Source organism: Canis aureus, chromosome 18 (genome assembly GCF_053574225.1).
Source record: "Canis aureus isolate CA01 chromosome 18, VMU_Caureus_v.1.0, whole genome shotgun sequence".
In the NCBI taxonomy this organism is placed as follows: domain Eukaryota; kingdom Metazoa; phylum Chordata; class Mammalia; order Carnivora; family Canidae; genus Canis; species Canis aureus.
Window position 1 is genome coordinate 9,028,262 of NC_135628.1, and position 27,535 is coordinate 9,055,796.

The 27,535-nt window shown below is 37.3% G+C and overlaps 1 protein-coding gene across 2 annotated transcripts in view; it reads right to left on the reverse strand.

The window, feature by feature from the left end:
* The window catches only part of ZNF277 (zinc finger protein 277), a 109,047-nt gene that overhangs the window by 11,352 nt on the left and 70,160 nt on the right, over nucleotides 1–27,535 (reverse strand). Inside the window, exons 5-8 of one of the 2 annotated variants that reach the window (XM_077856139.1) lie at nucleotides 13,404–13,495; nucleotides 10,183–10,293; nucleotides 8,041–8,173; nucleotides 426–493 (exon numbers count right to left, since the gene is read on the reverse strand). In XM_077856139.1, coding sequence (XP_077712265.1) covers nucleotides 426–493; nucleotides 8,041–8,173; nucleotides 10,183–10,293; nucleotides 13,404–13,495 — 404 coding nt within the window. Of the gene's footprint in view, nucleotides 1–425; nucleotides 494–7,506; nucleotides 7,617–8,040; nucleotides 8,174–10,182; nucleotides 10,294–13,403; nucleotides 13,496–27,535 lie in introns of both variants that reach the window. The other variant, XM_077856140.1, reaches the window with a different exon arrangement.

Below are 27,535 nucleotides of genomic sequence, written 5' to 3' on the forward strand. Positions count from 1 at the left end.
TTTTTATTCATTCATTTTTAAAGATTTTATTTATTTGAGAGAAAGAGAAGAGGGAGAGGGACAAGCAGACTCTACACTAAGCACAGACCTTGACATAGGGCTTGATCTCATGATCCTAAGATCAAGACCTGAGCCAAGACCAAGAGTCAGATGCTCGACCAACTGAGCCACCGAGGCACCCCTCAATTAACTGTTTTAATGACAAAACCGTATTTAGTTGGAATAACAATTGCTTTAGTGATTTTTATGTCAAAGTTACTTTGAATTCAAGCTTTTGCACTATTACATGGAAGGATGCATGGCTCAAAGAGAAAGTTTTCTTCGTTTCTACTCTCTCTCCAGAATAATAATTTTAAACCCAACTAAATAAATGTTTTCCTCCTCTTAAAACACAGCAATTAATTAGCAGTTATAAGAAGTCTTACTCTTCCTGATGGTCTAGCAACTCCCGATCATCTTCCAATTGAACTTCCTCCCACGATTTTCCAAGTTCCTTTTGTGGGAAGAACAGAAAAATTAGAGATGGAAGGAGCAAGAGGAAGAGGAGAAAGGAGAGAAAATAGGCATAGACTTAAAAGCCACCATAATAAACCCACTCAAAAACACATACACTCACTGGTTTTAAATCAATACAAGTAGGATTTATTAAGTTATTTCAGTGACAAGGAAGGATGTATCCTAAAATTTTTTTTTTTTTTTTTAGATTATTTATTTATTGATGAGAGACACACAGAGAGAGGCAGGGACACAGACAGAGGGAGAAGTAAGCTCCATGCAGGGAGCCCGACGTGGGACTTGATCCCGGGACTCCAGGATCACACCCTGAGCCGAAGGCAGGTGCTAAACCGCTGAGCCACCCAGGGATCCCCTAAAATGTTTTTAATATGTTTTTCTTTTTGGAGAAGCAGCAATATTCTTTCAAATTCCTTTCTCTTAAATCTCAACCCTGGATGCACATTAGAATCTCTTGATGGGGATCCTAAAACAGCCACTTAGCTGGCTGTTTCTCCTTGAGGTTCCCTGTATCACACAGCAGCCACAGTGATCTTTCTAAAGGACACTTCCCTGTTTGTATAAACCTTCCCATGGCTGCTGCTTCTTCTTTTTTTTTTTCTTTTTAAGATTTTATTTATTCGTTCATGAGAGACACAGAGAGAGAGAGAAAGAGGCAGAGACACAGGCAGAGGGAGAAGCAGGCTCCATGCAGGGAGCCTGATGTGGGACTCGATCCCGGGTCTCCAGGATCACATTCTGGGCTGAAGGGTGGCGCTAAACCACTGAGCCACCCGGGCTGTCCAAAAGTCCCATGGCTTCTTACCACACTTAGAACAAAATTCAGAAGCCTTATCATGGCCTGTAAGATCTGCACGTTCCGCCTTGGCTCTTTTTCCATCCCTTATGTCTCACCACTTTTTCTCTGGCTCAGTTTGCTCCAGACAGATCAGTGTCTTTGCTATCCCTTAAACGCAGCAATCTCCCCTCTACCGGGCTACTTCTGGACTTGTTGCATCATCTGCCTCAACATTGCTCTCTCAAATAACTACATGGCTCAGTCCTTGGGGCATCTGCTTAAATGTTACTATCTCTTCTTCTAACTATTCTGTCTAAAACAACATCTCTCCTCCCAGTTACTTTTTATTCCCCTGTGATTTTTTTTTTAAACATCAATCATTTCCTGAAATCAATTCTGTATATCTATTTGTTTTCTTACTTGCTGTTTATTTTCTCCACCAGAATGTCCCTGAGGACATGGACTTTGTTCATTGTTACATTTCCAGAGCCAAGCATATATAGTAAGTACTAGAAAGTATTTTTTAAACTGAACTGTAACTGAAAAAATCTAAAAATTCAATGCCAATTTAGATCCGGTCTCAAAAGGTTTTTGTAAGGTGATTAAGTAAATTAGCTAATGTATAGGCATACCTCAGAGATATTGCAGGTTTGGTTACAGACTGCCACTGTAAGGAAAGTCAAATGAATATTTTGGTTTCCCAGTGCATATAAAAGTCATGTTTACATTACACTGCAGTGTTATTATGTGCACAAGCATTATGTCCAAAAAAATAATGTATATGCCTTAATTAAGTATTGCGGGAATTACCAAAATGTGACTCAGAGACACAACGTGAGCAAATGCTGTTGCAAAAATGGCACTGATAGATTTGCTCAACATAGGATTGCCACAATCCTTCAATTTGTAAAAATGTATGCCTGCGAAGCACAATAAAGTGAAGTGCAATAAAACAAGGTATGCCTGTATATAAAGTATGTGGCACCAGGCAATAGTAAGTACTCAAATATCTACTTCAGTCCCCTTTCTTCTCTTACAATTTCACCTACTCAGGGCTTTGTCTGGCAAATTTAGTCATACTTTTAGCAAAACTTTATGGAGTAATGAGCAGGGATGATTTCTTTTGGCCTAATCATCTATCTTTTCTATTCTTGAATCATTTGTTCATCTTTCTTTTCCTTTTTCTCCATCTGATTTCCCCACTGTGCCATGCAAAAGCAGACATTACACTAAAGAAGGATGTAAGAACAAAAATGCACACCTTTCCAAGCAGCTAACCAAGCAGTTACAGTCAGGCGCAACCTGACCTGCTATAAATATAGATAACCTTGTTTGTTATTTCTCTTTTGAAAAAAAAAATAACTAAAATTTACTCTTGGGGCACCTGGGTGGCTTAGTGGTTGAGCATCCGCCCTTGGCTCAGGTTGTGACCCTGGGGTCTTGGGATCGAGTCCCGCATCAGGCTCCATGTGGAAAGCCTGTGTCCCCCTCTGCCTATGTCTCTGTGTCTCTCATGAATAAATAAATAAAATCTTAAAAAAAAATTTACTCTCTGTTTTGAACATTTTTTTTCCTTAAAAAAAGGTATTCATTTAACAAAAAAACAAAGAACTACGAGGTCCATTATGATTTAGGGAAAAAAGAAAATCTATCATTCATCAACTTAATGAGAGGTTTTGAAGCTGTCATTATCTATCAGCTAAATGATGCATAAACTCAGACATGCAGAGATTTACCATAATGTCATTAGAGACAGTTAATTTGGACTCTATAATGTACTTTTCAAAGTTGCCATGAAGTGTCTGGACCTCATTATGGACACCAAGAATGGCTTCAACAATGCCAACAGGATCCGTTAGTTGGAATTTTTGGTGATGAATTAAATCTTTCATGGATTACTTGGTCTCTCTGGACTTGTACTTTAAAGTCACTGCTGCGAGATATTATTCAAAGAAGGGCCATCAGTGGTATTACCATTTTCAATATATGGACAAATGTTGCTTATCGATAGATGTTTTGGGCAGAGACTTAAAATATCTTTCAGTGTCAAACTTCCAAATCCAAAGCATTATTTTGAGTATTCTAAGTATTCATTATAACATGTAGGGATTTTCCTAGGCAAGAGCACTAGTCGTTTACCACTTCAGAGGAAAATGGAACTTGCTGATCACTAGTGTATTAAGAAACAAGTGATTTGCATGTGACATGGCTCAGACTTTCCTAGAATGCTCTGCTTGTATAGTCATATATATATGATTTATTATAGGAACAAGACCCAAAAAGGTAAAGAAAAAAACCCAACGCACAGAACTCTCTAATTAAGATGCTGTGCCTGCTAATGAATCATGTTAGGAAAGCAAAGATTTCAAGAAAAACAAAGTTTGGAAAGCATGTCAGTAAAGATGTTCAGCACACCCCCTCAACCCCCTGGATCAGATGGTTTATGATCAATGAGAGGGCAGACAAGAAAAACATATAAAAAAAAGAAATCTCCTTCACCTAGCATCTCCACCACTTCAACACATACACTTATAGGTACTTCTACAAAAAAAATCCGTTATAAACAGAGAAAGAAAAGTGTTTTTAAAATTTTTTCAAGTTTTTATTTAAATTCTAGTATGTTGAGAAATGTTTTAAATGGAGGTACTTGGATGGCTCAGGTCATGATCTCAGGGTCCTGGGATAGAGCCCCAGTGTTGGTGTCAGGTTCCCTGCTCAGCAGGGAGCCTGTTTCTCTCTCTCTCTCTCTCTCTCTCTCTCTCCCCCTCTGCCCCTCCCTGCGCCGCCCACTTGACTCCATTCTTTTTCAAATAAATAAAATTTTCTTTTTAAAAAGTGTTTTAAATATAAATAATTTCAGTAGAAAGAACTATACTAAAGCTATGAAAAACAGGTGAAGAGCTTACTTTTGTTACAAATGGCTTTGTATATCTTAAGAATAAAAAATATAAATAAAAAATGGTAACACCACTGCAAAAATAGTTTCCTTTAGGGAAAACTCAGGGCTTGAAACATGAACACCTTAGGAATAGGTAGCTCAGTCACCATGCACATGGTGTGTTGCCCTCTGAGGCAGGGGCATCTGAATGTGAAACTGCCTGGGAAATTGTCCCCCTGACCATCTCCACTATCCCCGGACTCCTCTTGTTTGTGAGAAAACAAAGAAAGAATCTGTAGTAGGTAATCCAGAGTATGCATAGTGACTTTTTATGTATTTACAAGTCTGTTACTATTCTAAAATTATTAAACATATTAATTATTAAATACAGAAATTATCTCACCTAAGGAAGAAAAAGGAATCTGTCAATTTGCCGAGCTCAGAGAAGGGTCAAAAACAGCTTCTGTCCCTTAACTCTCCCACTTTTGATGACTATGAGAGTGCATCTTGCCAGGAATATCCTGGATGCTGCCATCACTGCTGGCCTGGAGATTCCATTCCAAGTGGATGTGAGGAACTCTGTGGGCACGTATCTGCTACAGGAGAGGTCCAAGCATTAACTCTGTGCACCCTATTCCGAGGTGCTGAATTATGTGCTTACATGTCCCTCTCTCATACCAACCTCTAAACTCTCGGAGTAGTGACTTAAATTAATCACCTGGTCTGTAGTATTTTTCTTTCTATTCCACCAGCATCTAGTACTGGAAGGCACTCAAATGTGTGTAGAATGTATGAAGCCAATGAAAGTGAAGCAGGGAAGAGGACGTGAGAAATGGATGTGCAGAGCCTGACAGCTAGTATAACAGTTCTTTTCTCTGGCCCACATTCATTGCTCATGTCACTTGTTCCCTCAGAGGAATACACAGTGAGTGTCTCTCCATGTTTTTTTCCCCCCTTTTTAAAACTAAAGCAATGTCATTATTCATTGCTTAAGTAAACTTTTAGAATTTATTCTTCATATTAAATATTTTTGTGAAATAATAGGTATTTTCATTAGTGGGGTCTAAACGAAAACTAAAATAATGCTAAGCAATCTCACATTTTCCTCTAATTACACATACTAGTATTTGGAACAGTCTTTTATATACTCATTCCATGTATTATTATACCTTTTATCTATAATACTCAGGATGGTATTAAGGTTGATACTTCTGGTAAGCACTTCTCTATGTGAGGACAATTCAACATCTTTAGAGACTTTATTAGCTTCTTTAATTCTTTTCTAAGGTAAGTTTACATCATTTCCAAAATGCTAAGATTAATCATAATACATTTTAGGTTTTGTTTTTTAATTCATTCTTCTTGTGTGCTATTACCTCAGTAGGAAAGCATACATGGCTAAGACGGTTAAAGTTGTGGGTCCAGAGCCCTTGATGAGCTTATTAAAGTTGGCTTTACTTTGACCTTGACTCACTTTCTAGTCTGGTACAAAAGAGAACAGGCAGGAGGTGGTGAATAGATCATTATGAATTCATCACTATTACTTGACCAAAAACCAACTAAAAAACTAAGGTAGGTACCTTATTTCAACCGAGGAAAAACTGAAGGAAATTGATACACGGAGAGGTTAAGAAGTACCTTGCTCTAACTATGTGACTCTGGGAAAAGATTTGTGCCTCGTTCCCAAATCTATAAAATGGGGATAATGATAAAACTTGTGACATTATGGGTATGGTTAAGAGTAAATGACTTAAAGAAAATACCCAAGACAGTGCCTGACACTTAGCAACTAGTCAAATGCTGCCAGTTAAAAGAAAAAATTATTTCTATCAATATTCTCCTAAAATGATTTAATTTTCATTTTATATATTATTAAAGTCCTTATATTCTCTTGAAACACTTCTCTTAAGCTATGTTTCATGCCACATCGTATCTGGGCACTCAGTGGGTAGTATAATCTAGCACACTCATCTAGAGACAGCTGGTCCTTGCAGATAATTTCAGTTTTGACAGACATACTACTTGATGCCCAGAGAATAAAGTGTCATAATTTTCTAAAAGTACCAGCAGAATTTGAGTGAACAGTCCCTTTGAAGTCTCCTCTAAAGGTGAATACCTCCAGCTATATATATAATGTTCTGCTTGTCCCAAGCTCTTGAATATTATTTTAAAAGATCCCCAGAAGGAAGTACTATCAAATTGCTTCCACAGCTTTCTGCAGTAGCTGATATTTCTTAGAGCTAACACTAAAGTCCACTCCCCACTGGATTTGGCTGGGCCCTGAAGCGGCGTTTGTTCTAGGAATTAATGACTGAGTGATTTCAAGAGAAGATTGAAGGATTACAAGAGTGCCTTTGCCTTTAAGCTGGTTGTAAAACATTTGTAGCAGATCATGGCAACTTCTTAGAGTCAATCTTTAAACACATGTCAAACTTGGTTCTCAAGGGGAATTTCATTTTAACGCTAAAAGGATTAGTTAGAACAGACAAAAATTCTACCCCAAAGCTGAGATTTCCAACATATTTCTGGATATGCTTGTTTCTGTCCAATAGATAATATGGTTATGTCTTCTGTGGCCATGAGTTTGGATTCTAATTCATTCCTATTGAGAGGAAAAAAATAGTTTCCATTTGCTTAAGTAAAGTGTCAGAAGCAACTCTTTTTCTACTAATTCCAGTGGAGAGTGACTTAATCCTTTTCTTTACACGAGTGGATTCTCACCTTTGTTATGTACACCCCAAATTCAGCAGTAGCACAGGACCCATAGCACTTCCAGTCACTGTGTCAGACAAAATCCTCTCTTAAATTACTTTTCTTTTTAAAGGTTTTAAAAATTTGAGAGAGAGAGCATGAGCAGGGAGAGGGAGAAGCAGGCTCCCCACTAAGCATGGAGCCCGAAGTGGGGCTCAATCCCAGCACCTTGGTCACGACCTGAACCAAAGGCAGATGCTTAATGGACTGACACCTAGATACTCCTTCTCCTCTTACATTTCTAGATGTCCCCCTAGTGATACTTGCCTCCAACTGGAAATCTTCTTAACCAAAAAGGTCAGCAAATGGTATTGAAGTTTCTGGGCAAGGAAGGCTTTCAATGTATTTAAAACCCTTGACATGGTAACACCATTATAACATTCTATTAGCCAAACAAATCAATGTCCTTCTGCCTAGTGAAATGACTTGTTTTCTCTAAAATTTCCACCAAAGGTAAGCTAGCCAAGGAGGATAATAAGGTTTTTTTTTTTTTTTTTTAATGGGGAGAGAGGGAGGAATGAAGAGAATTTTTTTTTTTTTTTTTAAGGGGAGTGGGAGGGGCAGAAGGAGAGCGAAAGACTCTTACCCAGGTTTCATACCCAGGGCGTGAGCCTGGCTTGATCTCACAACACTGTGATCATAACCCCAGCAGCAATCAAGAGTCAAATGTCCAACCAAATGAGCCACCCAGGTGCCCTATGAAGAGATTGGTTTTTGAAGAGTTATCTAGCATAGAATACCTAGCATATCTGGAGGTCAAAAGATGGGTTTTTTTTACTGGAATATAGATATCTATGGACTCAAGGTAATAGAACAAATGGGAAGGAGTGTATAGATATCCAAATGCTTTCAATTTGTTATTATTTTTTTTGGGCCAGATCACCATGAATTCTAGAGAAATGACATTTTTACTGTGTAAACATCTGGCAAATCAAAGACAAATCAAATCAAGTTATGTTCTGTAAACTAACCATTCTGAAGCTAATCATTGCTCAGAAGTGTCCCTTGATTACATTTTGACCTTTATACTAATTGCTTGTTTAAATATTAGACAGCCCTTAGAAGGATTTTTGTCTATGGAAATTCAATCAAATTTTAAATTGTGAAGAGGAAGCCTTACCAAATAATTGATGACATAAAATCGGTCATATTCTCTGTTCTTAGGATTAATTCTCCGATGCTGTTTTTTCCTCATATGGTCTTTAAGTGTATTTTTGTCCCGGAAGGTCTTCTCACAGTATAAGCACTGCAAGCTAAAACAAATACACAAACTCTGACAAAATACACAAGTCTCTTGGACAGTTGCTGCAGAAGTCCTTAATTTTTAAGTCTTAAGATTATTTATTTTAGGTCACACAGAATCTTCAAGTGGAATACGACATCCTTGTCAGAACCTGTCTTACTTCATTCATTCAGTTTTGTGGGATGCAAGCTTGGTTTGTTTGTTTGTTTATTTATTTATTTTGCTTGGTTTATTTTGTAGTTGGCTACATTGGCCAACTTGGCTATGTACTTACTTCATGCTGTGACAGAGATAGCTAATATCCAAAAGTTATTTTGTTTTCTAATCAAATTATCTCTTCTAAAAATGAAAATGTAAGTATGTTCTTCAATTATGGTAACTAGCAGTGGCTGCCTCCGTTGAGTGCAACAAATTAGTCCATGGTTTGGTATATCCTGTGACTAATTTGCAGGGTTTAATGCCTAGTTCCAGTACATACTGGCTGTGAGACTTGGTCAAGTTACTGGTCTGCTCTGGTGACATTCATTTTCTAGCGAAAACGAACATATTACTAACAAAATGTCTTTCCTAACCTAAGTCTGAGAGCAGATTCTGCCTATCACTTCTCCCTATCAGTCATTAGAGTTCCACTTTTTGGAGTCACACAGATTATATCTAAGCTCCTTCTACATGAAAACTCTCAAATGAGTGAAATCAGTTGTTTCAATTTCAAATTCTTTTGTCATCACTACTAAACATGCTTTTAACCATTTCTTGTGTCACAGAAATAACTATATTCTTTTACAGCAAGTAATTTATGGCATTAAAAAAAGATTATGCTAAAAAAAGATTATGCTAATCTTGATAGAAAGTACAATTGTTACTTTATAAATGAAGTATCATTTAATAAGCGTGAAAGGACTTGTTTTAATGTAGTGTTGATACCAGAATTTGAACTCAGAACTTTTAATAAGTGATCTATGTCATTTAATATTTCTTTTGTAATGTTATTGTTCCCAATATTGTGAGCTGAGATTTCATTAAAAAAAAAAAGAAAAGAAATATATATATATATATATAGGCACCTGGGTGGCTCAGTTTGTTAGGCGACAGACTCTTGATTTTGGCTCTGGTCATGATCTTGGGGTGGTGGGATTAAGCCCCGTGTCAGGCTCCATGCTTACCAAGGAGTCTGCTTGATATTCTCACTCTCCTTACCTCTCTGCTCATTCCCTTACTCATTCATTCTCTCTCTAAATAAAATCTTTAAAAAGAAATAAACAAAACAAACAAAAGAACTCCTAGGTTTTGAGAGAAAAAATATTGGTCCCTCTCCTAGAGAGAAAAGTGGATAGATTTTTGAAAGCCATTTTTGTGACCTAGAGAATTTCCTTCTTTATTTTTACAGGCTAAGCTCTAGATACCCACAGTCACCCCAATATGACCTTAGGAAAAATGGAATGCTATGATATATAAATGTGAATAAATACTAAAAGGTAAAAGAATGCACAGAGTATGTAATATCTCACATAAAGCTGAATAATGCCAACATTTTGACAATATATTTATTAAATATGTTAAAAATTATACTGAAAAGCAAATGATTTACCAATACAAAATTAAGAAATGGGGAGCTACTACTGAGGAAGGACACACATGAAAATTCAAGGGAATTAGTAATGTTATATTTCTTTTTAAAAAAGATTTATTTATTTGAGAGAGAGAGAGAGAGCGAGGGAGAAAGCACATGCCCATGAGCATGCATGGGGAGGGGAGAGGGGCAGAGGGAGAGAGAAACTTTCAAGCAGACTTGACCCTGAGATTGTAACCTGATCTGAAATCAAAAGTTGGATTCTTAGCTGACTGAGCCATCCAGATGCCCCTGTTCTATTTCCAGGACAGATGGAGAGAAGTAATTTTATTAATTACTTCTGCTAGATTAATCTTAAAAAGTTCACAACAGACAATTAAAAAAAATTCCCAATAGAGTCCAAAATTAAAATCGCTTCAGGTTGTGTTTCATGGAAAAAAAATACTTACTTGTCCAGCTTTTTCTGTAATGTGCATAGAAATTCATTGCAGTTTACAATGTTGTCTGGCAATCCAATGTTGAAAGCATGTTCTCTGGCCATGTGGTTTAAAAGAACAGATCTAGGAACAAATGTGAGCAATTTATATTATTTATGAACCATCTAACAAATCAGGTCAGGAATAGCATTTTTTAAAAAGATTTTATTTATTTGACAGAAAGAGAGCACAAGCAGGGGAAGCAGGATTGGGAGAAACAGGACCCTGGGATCATGACCTGAGCTGAGGCAGACACCCAGCTGACTGAGCAACCCAGGTGCTCTTGGAATAGCATTTTTATAATGATAACACTAATCAAAAGTACATGCAAAGGTAAAACACTAAAACACACATTTGGGCTATAAAAGACTGGTTCATTATCAAGTACTTAAGTATACACACAATCACAACAGTTCTTTAAGGTGGGTTAAGTGCATTCCATTATCTGCTAGTGGACAGGAATATACTCTATAGATGAATTCATTCATGTATAGATGATTCATTATAAATGAATTAAACTGTTAAATAAACTGTGCTTTGCCTACTTTTCCAATTCATTCTGGTGAGGAGGAAGGGACAACTGCCAAAGGGAAATACGCCCTGCACTGCATGTCCTGGGATCAAAGACATTTAATCAGCTCACTATCTGAGACCTGGAACCCACAATTAACACATCTAAGTACATCCAAGTACCATAACCTGAATACACCTATGGCAGCCTGTTGATTAGTTTATTCCAAAAGGAAAATTTTAAATTATCTAAGTTTTACCTAGCAAAATGTCTGTGTGTAAAATATATTATTCGATTGGGTCTTTATCACAACTTTATTTTTATTTATTACTTTTTAACATCTATTTATTTAAGACTTTATCCATTTATTTGAGCATGAGTGAGAGTGCACATGAGAAGGGGGGAGAGGCAGAAGCAGAGGGAGAAAGATGCCCCACTGAGTAGAGAGCCTGCGGGCTTGATCCCAGGACCCTGAGATCATGACCTGAGCTGAAGGCAGATGCTTAACCGACTGAGCCACCCAGGTGCTCCTTAAGTTAGTTAGTATGTTTGTGTGTGTATTCATTCATTCATTCATTCATTCATCCATTCTTTCATTCTCTACACCCAACATGGGCCTTCAACTCAGGAGCCCAAGATCAAGAGTGGCATGTTCTTCTGGCTTAGCGAGCCAGGCACTCTCTTTATTATTTTAGTTCATAAAATAAAGATGACAGTTTTGGGGAACTTACTGGTACAGAAACCACTGACACAGTGACACATTATACAGTTTATCTAGCTTACTTAGACACTCAGCTGGCCCTCAAATCACTGTTTTTTAGGGTTATTATTTTTTTCTTTTAGAAAATAAAATGAAGCAACCATCTCTATGAAAATGTTGATGTTTTTTGACTATGTAGGAGTCACATTTATTAATCACATAGTTAATATGCTCTTTGGGCTAGCCACTTATTTATTGCTGATAACTCTGAATAAACCAAGTATTTCACAGTGCGTTTGGTACAGATTTTTCTCTATGCCAATTGCCCTACAGAAGAATCAGTGTTTTAAACATTGTGTTGCCACCAAACCATTTTTCTAAATTCAAATTAATACTGTATCTGTAGCTACCCTCTTCTTATTGTTTTTCAGATAACAGTATCAGTTACTATGGTAGGTTTTTTAATACAGTAGACTGCTTTTTTTCAAGTGGGCAGAAAAATGACACTTTTCTGATTGTCCACTTTATGTTGCCAGTTCCTAGGGGTTACAACTTTATGACTTGTATTTAAGTGATGTACATTTGTAATATTAAATGCTGTGTAATGAGAAATCTGTCTGGTCTTTGTCCTTGGTTCCTGGCACAGAGCTTCTAAAATCCTTGGAATTTCTCTGCGATAGGATTAACTTTGTTATGCTGACAAGGCAACTCACTGAAGGCCCTTAGTTAGCTTTACAACGGGGGCTGGTCAACAGAAAGACTAACTACATGATTAGAAGGTAGAGATTTTGACCAGCCTGACCTCCAGAGAGAGGAGGGGTCTGGAAATTAAGTTCAATGACTGAATCAATCATGCTTATGTCATAAAGCCTTATTAAAAATTCTGGACATCAAAGCTCAGTGATGATTCTTCGTTGGTGAATACCTTGATGTGCTGGGTGGGTGACGTGTCCTGATTCCTCGGGGGAAAGGGCTTAGAAGCTCTGAGTTCAGGACCCTCCCAGAACTTGCCCTGTGTATCTCTTCATTTAGCTGTTCCCAATTTCTTCACTTGGCTGTTCCTTTATAACAAAACTTCAGTCATACTACTTTCTTGACTTTTGTGAGTCATTCCGTAAATTATTGAACTATGCAAGTTACTGGTGAGAATCTGAATTTTTAGCCAGTTGGTCAAGTGAACTTGTGGCTGGTATCTAAAATGGAGGCAGTTTTGCTGGGGATGATACCCTTTAATCTGCAGAGCCTAATGCTAACTCTGGGCAATTAGTGTTAGAACTGAATCATAATCTGCCAGCTGGTTTAGGACCCAGTTGGGAATGGTAAAGAATTATCAATACCTCAGTTTTTGTTTTTGGTTTTTTTCTTTTTAGAGCTTTATCATTTTTAATATTCAAAAGTGAAACATCAAAAACTTCTAAAGGTTTAGAGTTAACAATATAGAAGGGTGTGTCTGTGGTAGTTTGTTGTACATGGTCTTGCCTACCAGTCAACTGCAAAAGTCTTATGACATTAAACACAAATTTATTGTTGGCATTTAAAGAAAAAGGCAAACCAAGAAACAGACTCTTATATACATAGAACACACTGATGGTTACTGGAGAGGAGTGGCAGTGGGGGACATGGTTTAAATAGGTGACAAGGATTAAGAAGGGCACTTATAATGATGAGCACTGGGTACTGGAGAGTTGCATGTGAGTGATAAATCACTAAATTCTACACCTGAAACTAATATTACACTGTAAACTAACTAGAAATTAAATAAAAGCTGGTAAAACAATGAAAGAAGAAAATAAGAAATTTTTTCCTCATTCTGTTTAGAGGAACTGTAGTCCATCTTTGATGTGAGGCATATTAAAAAAAATTACTGCTGATACATGAAAGGATCTTGAGCTAATCCACAGAACTTAATTTAAATAACCATTATGAACATTTTGATGAGTTTTCAGGTGAAAGTAATATTTGAAGACAGGAATAAAGGCAAACCTGTTCCCGAAAAATTCTTCATTGCAAAACATACAAATACCATGAAAACTGTTATCATTTCTTTCTTGCTGCTGTTGTTCCAGAATTTCTTTCTGTAAAGTAGAAACAGATATTTGATATTATCTTAATAAATGTACAGTTAGCTAATGGAAAATGTTATAGTCTGGATGGGAGGAATCTGGGGAAGAAGCACAAGGGGGAATATATGAATACTGACAACATTTCAAATTTCTCCATATCTGTCCTTGAATCAAAACTCCAAGTCTACACTGTAAAATGCTGACAGACAATCCATTTGGAGAGCTATGCAGAAAACTCAGTCAGCTGGGTCTCAGCACCCTTCCCTATCCTGGTTTTCCTCCTGATTTTGTCAGCTAACTCCCATCCTCAGCCTCTTCCTCAAACAAAAATGTGCTGGGCTTTTTGATTTGCCCCTTTTTGCCAGTTTAGTTCATAATCAAGTCCTTATAAAATTTTCACTTGAACCATCTTTTGACTTCTCTCCATTACCCATGCCATCACCCCGAGTCCAGTTTTTAATCAGTCACTGGATTACTATAAATAAGTCTCTTAGAGGGTCTCCTTGATCTCAATCTCTTTTTCATCACATCCATCCTTCTTTGTGCTCCCAGACAAACTTTTCCGAACACTGCTTTCCTACACAATTATCATTCTTCAACGTAAATAATTTTAAATACGCTTTGGTAACACCTGCTCCAATCAGGGTGGTTCTGCATATAATCTTTTTTTTGACGTCATTTTATTTCTCTTTGCTTTCTGCCTGTTGCAAATCTTAACCTGTAACTTAAGATTTGCATTTTTATCATGCAGCCATTTCCAGACTACTGTAAAAGAGTTACGAGGGGCGCCTGAGTGGCTCAGTGGTTGAGTGTCTGCCTTCGGCTCAGGGCGTGATGCCAGGGTCCTGGGATTGAGTCCCACATCCGGGTCCTTGTGGGGAGTTTGCTTCTCCCTCTGCCTGTGTCCCTGCCTCTCTCATGAATAAATACATAAAATCTTAAAAAACAACAACAAAAAAGAGTTACAAGCTCTGGCTCTGAAACACTAGACCTGGATTTGAACTCTGGCCCTCAGTGCTACTCAATATTTTATCATTTTTAATCATCAGTTTTTTTATTAAAAATTTTTTATTTATTTGAGACAGAGAGAGAGAGCGCACACATGGGGTGGAGGGGAGGGGGAGCAAGCTCTCAGTTAAGCAGAGAGCCCAGCTGGAGGCTCAGTCCTGTGACTCTGGGATCATGACTTGTGCAGACAGACACTTAACCGATGGAGCCACCTAGGCACCCCATCAGTTTTTTCACTTTTTAGATGAGAATGGAAATATTATCTCACAGAAATGTTTATAGGATTAACTCAGGTAATTTATGTAAAGAGTTCAAATTGTGCATGGGTCATTACATGTTGGATATCATTGTTATCCAGCCAATGCCAATTTCCACGGTTTATTACCATCATATTTGTTAACTGTTTGTCTGCCTTGTCTTCTGAAGGGATTTGAAAATTCTTTGAAGTTAAAAGAAAGTCTTTATGCTGTTCTTATAATAGGCATTCTATTCTCTAGCTTCTCGTATACATGGAGCTCAAAAAAGGAATTTTATAAAGTTTATTGCTGTTTTCTGTGAATATTTATAGAATAGCATAAAATGAAATAATTACCTAGAAGTGTAATAAATTCTATGTGGCATTTCTGGAAATGTATCACTAAACATCTAGAAATACTAATCCACTTGAAGAACCAAAATTAAGGTTGCCATGATAAAAATCAATTCAATGAACTGGTTTCAACCATGATGGAATAATGGATATCACACTTCCCCTTCCCCTGAAAACTATCATAAAATAACTTGCTTCGTATATTTTTATGTTTTCAGACATTGTATAATAGACAGTTCAGGGTTGTGATCCATGAAAGAAGAAAATAATACACTGCTAGTTTTCTGCTGGGTGGTATTTTTCAAATTGCAACATAGGGAAGTGAAACTGAAATGAGGTGTAGATACCTCATTGGATAGAGGGGGAAAACAGCCTGGAGTTCAGGACACTATAGTGAGTACACTTTGTGAGACAAGGTACTAGAGAGAAGAGAGCTGAAGAGAGGGAGCTCAAGAAACCTGTACTGGGATTCTTTGGATCTTTGTCTAAATACTGAGCTGTACATGTATAAAGAAGGACTCTATGAGTCCTGCTGGAGGAATTTCCAAGGGCTGTAAAGCTTAGTAGAGATTCCAGAGGTTATAGCACTGGAATACGTTGGGAGTTCTGACATGGAGAATGAAAAGACCTTGCTCAACACTTTAGGCATACAGCAAATATAAAAGAAATAGAAGAACTTTTAAATTTATGAAGGCCAAAGCTTTATGCTGGTAGCAAGTGGATAGATAAAAGCTAGAGAAATTAAAAGGGCTACGGTGGATTTATCAGACCATCTTAATTATTGCTTTTTGAATTTAAGTGAACCTTATGTCAAAACTGAAAAGGACAGAAGTCAAAGAAAAGGGGTGTTGTTAAAGGAAACTGAACTTTTATAAACATGCACAGTTTGACAAAATAAACAAAACAACACATTTCAGAGCTCTACATCAACAACTTTGTTAGCAAAAACAAAAACCCAGCCAACAAAGCTCTTGATAAAGAATCCTATCTCTATTGGTACAGTAAAACGGAGCATGTACTTTCTCGGCCTGCTCCTGTTTTCGGTCCACAAGACTCAGTGCTTATTAAGAGTCACCATTCTGGCTCACATTTCTCAAGTTTGTGATGATCTAATCCATTTGGCTAAAGAAAAATCTTACTCACCTTAATAATCTCCTTGGTTTCGGCTCAGCGCAAACACAATTGTGAATCTAAACCAGAGTGATACTAAGCCATCTAAGGTTTTCTTTGGCCAAATTTAATCAACTGACCCTATATTGCAAAATGTGCAATGTAAACATTAGAAATGATATAAATTCTTCTTAGGAGAGCCTAATTTACACTTTGGTATACTTGAGGCAGCATGGGATAGACAGGACAACAAGCAAAATCACTTTAATGGCAAGTTAACTAAAACCAGGCTGTTTTGTTCTGGGTTCTCTCTCATATGGTGATGGCAGGGTACTGTGCACTCTCAGCTAGTTTACCTGCACAATCGACAACCACAATAAGAGAGACAAAAACTCTGGAGTGCCTCCCATCATTCCTGATCTTGCAGGCCCCAAACAACTCTAATTTCTACCCAAGTTCATTCCATTAAGAGCTGCCTTTTGTCTACAATACAAACTCTTTCTAAACTTCGTTCCAGATCTTCCTCCAAGGGGAGCAACTTAAGCCATTTGTTGCTCCACCTCTGCTTTCTTTCTTCCTCTGTTTATTTCATTTGCATAAAACTTTTCTCATTTTAATATTAACAAATCTGGGAAGAATTTCATAACCGGGAAAAATGAACACAAGGACTAGTTTTATTCAGATTCTCTGCTCTTCCGGGAAAAATGAACACAAGGACTAGTTTTATTCAGATTCTCTGCTCTTCCTAGGCTTGATAATTTTAAAATAAGATAAGTCTTATATAAATGAAATAAATAGAAAGCAGAAGTCAATCAAGAAAAATCATTTTTCTTTTCTTTCCTTTTTCTTTTGTTAAGCATGATATCTGATTAGTTCAAGCATACATTTTTTAACTTACTCTCAAACAAAAAAATATGATATTAACAGACAATCATAGAAAGCAACACAAAGATGTATAAATCAAAGCCCACCAGCTTTGTGGTTTTATTTTTCTAAAAAAAAAAAAAAAAATCCCATGCTGGGTAGGCATACTAGCTTTTATTCACGGATTTATAGAATAGAGGGATGAAGAGAAAGTCACAGATGTTATATGTTTGAAATTCTCAAACTTATCTGATGAAATCCGATAGAATTTTCATTACAAAATAGGCATGGATAAAAACCACAGTTATAAGAATACAAGATCAGCTTATGTATTAGGCAAGGAGTCATAATAACAAGCTGTATTTTTTTGTCTAATTGGTTTAAAATGTCAAGAATGGCAGCAAAAGGGTCAGTGCAGAGTCTTTCATCTTTATTCATAAGCCGAAGGCAGAGGAAACATTAATGAAACAGCAGATAGAGCAGATGGCACTCAATAGTCATAGGGGATTGACATATATAGGTAGAAAATGGAAATGTGAGTTAGGCTGAAAGTTATAAAAATCAGCAATTTAGGAAAAAGCAATTTAGAAAAATCTCAATTTAGTTAAGTAGTGGTATACAGGAAAGCAGAAACGGATGCTTAGAATGATATATCCAATGGAGACAGCTTGCGTTACCATCAGGAAGTAAAACTTAAAGCTGATGTTATTAATTATAGATACTAAAAGCATTCTATAGATACTAACATAACAGATGCACAACAGTTTCTGGATTGAATGGTTGTATGAGTGACTATGAGCACAAAAAACACACTCCTAAGGTTCCTTCCCAATCTGACATCACATGCAGCAGCACCGCAGAACCTGTTAGGCATTCTTGGTTTAGAAGCCCAGCTGAGCTCCTTCAATAGAGAACACAAAGTATGTCCCTACTAAAGTCAGAGTGGTGGCCCAAAGCCTCCAAAGGCAGACAGCATGACCTCCTATCCTCCTGCTCCCTACTTTCTCTGAGGTTTTTGGTATTATTTCATTTACACCTCCTCCTTGGCCCAGTAAGTATTTCAGGCAGCTATAAAACAATGCAGCATAAAGATGAGAGTAAAAGAAAGAAAGTATTAGGTAGGATGGACACATAAATTGAAAATTAAAAAATAAAAATAAGAACTATGAATGAATAAGTACACACACACAAATTCAAACATAAAGATGGACCCCAAATTTGGCTATCAGCTTTCCTAGATAAGGGAAACAGATCAGACAGGGGTTTGTGATGGCTTTGTCCTTATTCCTGGGAGGTAACCTCTAAACCCCTGGCATTTCTCGAGTGGCTAGTGTCCTTGTTATTCAGGGTGAGCCCTTTGACAGCCCCTGATAGCTAATGCTAATGAGATAACTCAGGATGGAGGCTGCCATGCCAGAAAGTCCAACCACGTGGTCAGTGAGTTAGGGCTTTGAGCCACATCAGTCTCACCTCAGAAAGAGCGGAAGAACTGGTAGCTGAATTCAGCTATATGGTCAATGATGCAATCAATCATTAAGCTGGACACCAAAGCTCAGGTCAGCTTTCCTAGTTGGCAGTACTCTGTATTGTCACATATTGATGTGCTAGGAGGGCAACAGATCCCTAGAGTCTATGGAAACTGTGTTTAGGACTTTGCTAGGCCTCTCCCTATGTATCTCTCCTGTTAATTCTGATATGTATCTATTTTTATAACAAAACTATAATCCTAAGTACAGTGGTTTCCTGAGTTCTGAGGCTGTGGGGTAGTGGGAACCCCCGAATTTGTAGCCAGCTGGTCACAAATGAAGGTGGCCTGAAGGTCTCCTCACTTCTGGCTGGTATTAAAGTAAGGACAGTCTTGTGTGGAGGACTGTGCTTTTGAAGTCTAGCTTAGCTCTGGGGAGCTAGAAGTCATTGACAATAGGTATATAATGTGATATAATGGACAATATAATTGGAATAGACTAAACAACATGGACTGTTCTCATAACGATCCTCAAAACAAGTTCACTCTCATGCCAAAGTACATTCCAAACTCAGTGAAGTGCAGATGGGTTGGGTGAGGGTTGCTGGGATACAGTACAGATGCCTGCCTCTTCCTGATTGGAGGCTGAAAGTTTAAGACTATCTAGAAAAACTATAGAACTCAAAAAGTTTTCCTGAATGTGGTTTTTATAAATATTGGTTGTTATAATTTGGACTTTGTCTTTCCAGTAAAACACCTGGAATGTTGCTTTTCTGGCTCTCACTTGGATGTAGAGCCACAGGTCTTAGGAGGTAATGAGGAAATACGTGGGCTGATATTCTCATAGAAATTGCATAATCCTAAACATGGACTGGATCTTGCAAGGCAAGTCATTTAATTATTTCTTAAAATGACTCAAGAGAATAGCCACAAACTAGACAAAAAAAATCCCCTAAAAAATAATTTTTAATCCTCACTCCATCCTTCTGACACTACTACTGGTCTCTAAAGTTGTATTTTGTTTACCATGGTCATAATTTTTAGCATGGATTAAATTTTAAGTAAGGTGTCACCAATTGTCTAGCCCTGATTGGATAAGTGGGTGGAGGATTGTCAGAATATTATCCAAATAACACCTGGCAATGAGGGACATAATTTGCTATCATCTCCTCCAAAGACAAAGGCAAAATATATACTAAGGTAACTAAATACTACAATTTATCGATACATTTATCACTAACAACTTGGTTAAAAGATCAAGATTGGGTACCAAATAAGAATAGGTTTTCGAATTTATGATAACTAGTTAGTTGAGTCAATTGTCTCCTGGAGCTATGTCTGTCATTCAATAGACAAATACACGTGTCTTTTTGAACTCTGTGAATGGAAAAGCGTCTACTTTAACCAAAAGTGGCACTTAATCACTAAGATATTAATTAAAATAAAACAGAGGGAGGAGGAGGAGTTCTGCTCTGCTACCCTGCTTAGGATAAAGAAAGCCAGAGGTGTGCCTGATTGGCTTAGTAGGTAGAGCATGCAATTCTTTTTTTTTTTTTTTTTTTTTAATTTTTTTTTTAATTTTTATTTATTTATGATAGTCACAGAGAGAGAGAGAGAGGCAGAGACACAGGCAGAGGGAGAAGCAGACTCCATGCACCGGGAGCCTGACGTGGGATTCGATCCCAGGTCTCCAGGATCGCGCCCTGGGCCAAAGGCAGGCGCTAAACCACTGCGCCACCCAGGGATCCCTAGAGCATGCAATTCTTGATCTTGGGGTTGTGAGTCTGAGTTCCACGTTGGGTGTGGAAATTACTTAAAAATAAAATCTTAAAAAAGAAAGTCACAGAGAGTATCTTTACAATGAAAAAAAGCTGGAAAATCAAAAAAGAAAAGAAAAAGAAAATCATTCCTTACTTTGTGTGTGTTTTTTTTTTAAAGATTTTTTATTTATTTATTCATGATAGTCACACACACAGAGAGAGAGAGGCAGAGACACAGGCAGAGGGAGAAGCAGGCTCCATGCAGGGAGCCCGACGCGGGATTCGATCCCGCGTCTCCAGGATTGCGCCCTGGGCCAAAGGCAGGCGCCAAACCACTGCGCCACCCAGGGATCCCTCATTCCTTACTTTGAATCTAAAAATCTATATACTTGCAACCATGGAATTGTACACTGTATTTATTTTTAATTAATTTATTATCTAAAATTTTTTTTAGATTTACTTACTATTTTAGACAGAGATAGAGAGAGAGAGGATATGCATGAGCATGGGAGAAAGGGGGTGAGGGGTAGAGGGAGTTAGAGGAGAGAATCTCAAGTAGACTCCCTGCTGAGCACTGAGCCCAAGGCAGGGCTCGATCCTTCGATGCTGAGATCATGACTTAAGACAAAATAAACAGTCTGACACATAAACTGACTGAGGTACCCAGGTGCCCCATTTAATTTTTTTTTTAAAGAATCTCTATACCCAATATGGAGCTCAAATTCATGACCCCTACCAACCACATGCTGTACTAACTGAGCCAGCCAGGCACCCCTGAATTGTACACTTTAAAAAGGTGAATTGTATTTACGTGAATTATATCTCAACAGAGCTGTTATTATTTTTAAAGGAAAAGAAGAAATCTGAAGTCACAAGGCAACCAGACAAACTGAATTCCAAAAAGCAATGAACCTCCCTCAGGAGAGACAGGGACACACAAATCATTTCCCCTTTTGACAGAACATGTGAGGAAAAGGCAAGTAGAAGAAAATAACTGAAGTTTCACAGAGTTTTTAAAGGTTAAGTCCCTGGGAACCCTGGCCACAAAACGGTTCAGCTCTTCTCCATGGGTTTCCTCCAAGTTCTCAGGAGGAAGATTGGGTGTAGGGGAAAGAAATATGAACGACAGCCTATCAACAGTGAGCAGGCATGATATGATGCTTCCCGGGACCATTCTTTAGCATTTAGAGCAAAAGCCAGAAGCTGCTGGGGGAAGGCCCCAAGCCTTGCCTTACCAGAAAGCAGAGGTTTATTGCTGCCAGGGGAGAGGGCAGGAACGCTGAGAAATAAGTATCATTCCTGAGTTCTTTCTGACTGTACAACAGCGTTCAGTAGTAGGAGAGCTGGATATGAAGGCAGGCCCAGGAGACCCTAACCTGTAGTTTGTCCAGCAAGTTCTACAATGCATTCTTCTTAGATTCAAGCAAGTTATAGGGATGTATTTTGGAGTTAAGAGATTTAAATATTAAAAAAAATTAAAATTTATGGAAATGAAGGTTTGCCACAACTTGATGGGATGATAGCAGGGAGAGAAGGTAGACAAAGAGACCTGCAGCACCGTCCCTTGGTCATTCTATTCCCCTGTATGTCCCCAGATCAGCACATTTCACTTATATGATGGGTTACAAAAGGTCATCCCCTCAAAAAAAGGGATGATTTTTAACATGAGTATTTAGGAATTTTAGAGGAGTTAAAACTTTGCAGAAAAATCAAACCTGGAATGGTTGAGAATTTAGATCTTTGTAAGTTTTCAGCCATCAATATAAGTTCAGGGCAAAAAATGAAACAGGAGATCATCAACAAAATGGAGGTTTAAAAGAAAAGTAACAAATATTAAAAATTACATTTGTCAGACCAGAAAAAGGTCTGTATTGTTGTTATAAATGAGTCACAAAGTACTAGCTTTCTTTTGAAGTGACTTAGTTACAATACCAGAACCCAGACTGCATACCAAATGGCAAAGCCCCCTAATGCATATGGAACACTGATCAGCCTTTTCTCTTTAAGAGTGTGAACATTTGCAGCTTCTAAGTACAGCACTGGAGATTCTGGGCTGGCATTCCTTTGAGAAACTGACATCAAGGCATGGAGAATGGTGCCTCAGTTATCTCTGGTGATAAAAAAGAAACCATGGAAATCTGTTTGCTATCTACTTCCTGTTCTCCACATCCCTACTTCCCTCAAAGAAGTTAAATTAATTAAAATTAACATAGAGGTTTTATATTGTTTTTTGGTGAAAACAGGTGACTTGGGACACTCCAGTTGGCTAAAACAAATGCCATTTACTCAGCAAAAATTTCCCAAAGGTTAACTGAAGGTTTGGTATTATACTGGGCACTGTGATCTATGCCTTCTCTTTGGTCATAATCTGGAATTAAGAATAGGTTTAAATCCTTCCTACTCCGTGAGAAAAAAAGGTTCTTGGTAAATTAATCAGTCAATATTTAGTTTTGAGTGTCTATCTTGCAGCTCATAGCTAACGTGAATCCTTTACAGAAACCAATTCTTCCTAAGTCACTTCAGTCAGTTGAAAGACTCTGAATGTCTTTATCTTCCAAAAGAATTTCCAAAGCATTCATTTGTCTGTAGCTCCATTCTAGAGGCTTACCCTGGATATCAGCTTCTCCAAAAACTCTTCCCTCATTCTTCAGAAAAGCCAAGAGATTTTGGAGAATAGTGTTCCAAGTAGAGTCAATAGCAAGTGCAAATGTAAACAACAAGTAATGGTGGAAAGAATCTGGTGTGTCTAAGGAATGGAGATAGAGATGTGGCTATGTGGCTGGATATGGTGACCAGAGAGGGGGAGAGAAACAGGTAACAGAACCTTTGGGATCTTGGTTAGGGGTCTGGATTTTTATTCTAAATAAATTTGAAAGTATTGGAAAATTTGATATACTAGGGTTATATGAACTGAATGAGTGAACATTATATAAACTATTGAAATGGTGTTTAAATTGTTTCAGAATCAGGAAGGATAAAAAAAAAAATAACACCATCCTCTCTGTTCTTTCTGCCATTTCTCATATCTTCTTATAGTAAGCATGGTATTTTCATTTTGATCTCAGAGTTATGGTGAAGGCTTATTTTTCTATCACATCCTTTAAGGTAAAAACTCAATATGAGGAAATTAAAGTACAAAAAGCTCAGTAAACTTCCACCAACTTCAGGAATGGAAAACAAGTTTGATTAACAAAGTAAAATGGAAATGAATTAATTTTGTCTAAAGATATTGATGTAGAGTTTCAACCATGTTCAGAACAGAATTTGCCTGCAACTTACTTAAATATTTTAGAAACCCTCTTGAGCAGGGGTCAAGTAAAAAGGTATGTATTCTCCCTAAAGGATTCCTTTTTAAGTGTCAAAAAATGCTAGGTAGCCCCAGGAAAAGACAAATATGTCAAATCTGATGACTTGAGCATTTTGAATTCACGTTAGTAAGGCACCCGTATTAATACATTCACTATACTTAAAAACACACCTCTTCATGTAGAGGCAGGAATAACTATATTAAAGCATTGATTATCAATGACATATACTGTTTCTTAAAATAAAACCTGCATTTTATGAGAGCTGATCACAAGTTAACTTTGACAATAATATCAAGGATCTTAATAAATAAATGAGAAAAGATATGTCAATGACTAAAGCAAGACAGTAAAACAAAAAAGCCAGAGAGAAATTTCTTAACTGGTTTATGATATACTCCCACAAATCCACGAGGTTTGATGTGACTAATATTCCACCTTCTTGAAAGACATCAGCACCTCCCACCCTTTCTGAAACAGCAATGATAACAGCAACAACCATCTGCTTGCTACACAGGATAGAAAGACAGTATTTTTCTTCCAGTTGGAGTTGTACTGCGGTGGCTCCTGAAGAGAAGGGAATTGACAGGAGAGACAGAACATCTAAAAGAATTAACTAGTAGAGAAAAAGATTACATAAAGGTAACCATTAACATGGAACAGACCATTACAATTAAAAAAAAAAAAAAGAAGTACAGAAGAAAAAAAATTGCAAGAGTTAAACACATGAAAATTAGAAAAGCCTAATTTCAAATTGTACTGAAGATATGAGGGAATCTAGCTGAGGCAAGAAGAGGAGGATTTTAAAAATAGAAAGGTGACTACAGGAGACTGCAAAATGTTCCCCTCTTCCACTATAAGGAGAGAGCGCTATGGCATGGCATGGCATGGATCAGTATAGTATAACCTTGCCTGTGGAAGCATTTTCTTAGATAAATTCAAGGTCAGATATACCCCTATATTTCTTTAAAGATAGGGAAAACTCTGAAAACACACTATCTTCAAGTTTTAAAAGAAAATGTAAGAAGCTTAGGCCCAAAGAAATAAGAATTTACTATTTACCACTGACTTAGGATAACAAAGTAGGAAATTAGATTTTCTTAAAAAAAAAATCTTAGCAACAGAAACAAAACACTATTATTTATTTACATATGCATCTAAGTCCCACTCATTCGTTTTTATTTATTGCAACAAATGTCAATTTAGAAAATGTCACTTTTGCTTATAGAAGTTAAGATCTAATTGAATAAAAGATCCTGGTACAATTGGAAAAAGAATGGCACATGGGGTTTGGGAAATAGTAGGAGTCTGTGTTGCTTCCCATCCTATTTTATACATTATATAACTGTGGCTTTGAACATTTCTCCCAACAACTTTGACTTTGTTTTTTCCATCTAAACAGAAATAATGATATTGCCTTACTGGCCTCATAGAGCCAATGTGTTTTAAAAAAAAATTTAATTCTGTTAAAGGTGTTCAAAGTGGTAAAGTTTAGGATTCAGTTTAGTATAGTTTCAGACTGAGTTTATATTTATTTCCTAAATGGAAACATTAATCTGAAGGCTAAAATCGCTCAGTGGTCATTTTAGCTAACTTGATCTCTGTTGATTGTTAATAATGCTACAGATCTATGGAGATATCACATTATGTTTGGGAAAGTTATTCTAGTTGCAATTAGAGGGTGTGCGCTACAAGGGTAGGAATTATGCCAGAAAGGTATAAATGCAAACTGACCTTTTACTTTGAAGACATCAATAGAAAATAACTTAATCCTTTTCTAAAAACTTCTAAGATCTATGAAGAAAAGTGGCATGAGGAAACAAAATCTTATTGGGAGATACAGAATTTCATTTTGTTGTGCTATTGTGGGAGGAGGTGGGATATATAAAGTAGCATTAACATCAAACATTTTTAGTTTTATTTTTAGAAAAGATTTTGTTTACTTGAGAACAGAGAAAGAAAGAGTGTGCATGAGCAGGGGGAAGGCTTGAGGGAGAGGGGCCAAGGGGCAGAGAGAAGCAAATTCTCTGCTGAGCAGGGAGCCTGATGTGATGCGGGTTTTGATGCCAGGACTGTGGGATCCTGACCTAAGCTGAAGGCAGACACTTAACAGACTGAACCGTCGAGGTGTACAAAATCAAACATCTTTAAATTAAAAAAAATTTTTTTAAATTGTTATATTTGTAGTTGTCATGAATGACTGCTCAAGGTGACATAAGAATGATTACAAAAAAAAAAAAAAAAAAAAAAAGAGAGAGAGAGAGAGAGAGAGAAACTTCCATGCAGTTAAATGGATGTTTCCCCTTATCCCAATTTCATTAAAAGTTACATCTTGCTATTGAGAGCTTACACATGCATCATCTTCTTCTATAGGGCAATTGAAAAACTAGTGCTTCTTAATGCTAAAGTATAACCCAGTGATTAAAGATGTCTGTCTCACAATTTTGTATCTCTCCTAAAAATCAGGGAGATCTGACTATGCAGTTTTATAGAAATACCTCACCAATACCTGAGGATTAACTTTAAGTTAAACCTTTATGACCAAGGCTCAGAGAAGATACAAAGTAAACAGGACATTCCCAACCTTAACAGGCATCTATCACAGTAAGGAAGACAGATTTTTAAGCAACTAACTATAATTGAAAAGCCAAATAAAATAGTACATTAAGAGAGCTCAGAAGAGGTTATTAATTCTCATAGATGGCATCTGGGAAGCTTTTGTGGAAAATGTGGCATTTAAGCAATATCTTGGGGGGGGGGGTGTTTTATAGGTGGATTGGTGGGGCTAGCATTCCTGGTTGATGAAGCAGAGTCCAGTATGTACTTAATACACTCAAGTAAATGTGAGACAAGTAGTGTTTTCATTAGAGTGTGTTCTCTACAAGGGCCTGCAAGGGACTGTGGCCTATTTCATCCACTGCTAGACTAAAAGCATTTAAAACACTATCTGATGCAAGACAAATATTTATTCAATAAATGAGTAAGTTGGACACTGGGTAATTGAAAGATACATAACACTGGAAATGCAAGCTTAGCAATAAAATGATCTGTTATATATTTTAATATTAAAATGTTAAGTTATATTAACATATTAACATTAAAATCCTGGAGGCAATGTCAATTGACCGGAGAGGTGAGTCCATAGGTAAGGTAAGAAAAAGGCATCAGGATTACAAAGAAGGGTATGAAGTCAGGACTTAGAAGTGGAACTGACAGGAGTTAGAGATAATCCTAGAAATTTCCAAATTGAAAGACTAGGAGAATGGTGGTACCATTCATTACATAGGAACATAGGCAGATCACAAATTTCAGTAGAGAAAGGAATATGTCATAGGCACATTCAACTTAAAGTGTTGACTGGAAATCCATATGGAGAAGTGTAACCTAAGGGAAGTTAGAACTGGGGTTTAGAGGTGAGCCAGCATGAAAGTTGTAGATGAACTCCATCAATAGGTATTTATTCTGACCACCTACTCTGCACCAGCACCAATATCTGAGCTATCAGGACTGTAGTAGTAGTTATGGGAGTGCACAGCCTAGAGGAGGGAATGACCCTGAGAAACTTCTATATATTCACTGGAGAGAGAAGAGGGTAAAGGGTATCCACTGGAGGATACTGAAGTAGAATGATGAGATCAAGAGAACACTTTATTTATTTTTAAAAAGACATTTTTCTTTCTTGAGAGTGTGAGTGGGGGAAGGGGCAGAGGGAAAGAGAGAGAATCCTATGCAGACGCCATGCTGAGTGTGGAGCCTGATGTGACACTTGATCTCACAACCCTGAGATCATGACCTGAGTCAAAATCGGGTTGGGTTCTTAACTGACTGAGTCACTCAGGCGTCCAAGGGAACATTTTTAAAGAAGAAAGTTAAAGAAAGGAAGGTATACAAGCTATTAAACTCTCAAGAATCTTTCCTAATTTTGTAGTTCCCTTCTGAGTACAAATAAAA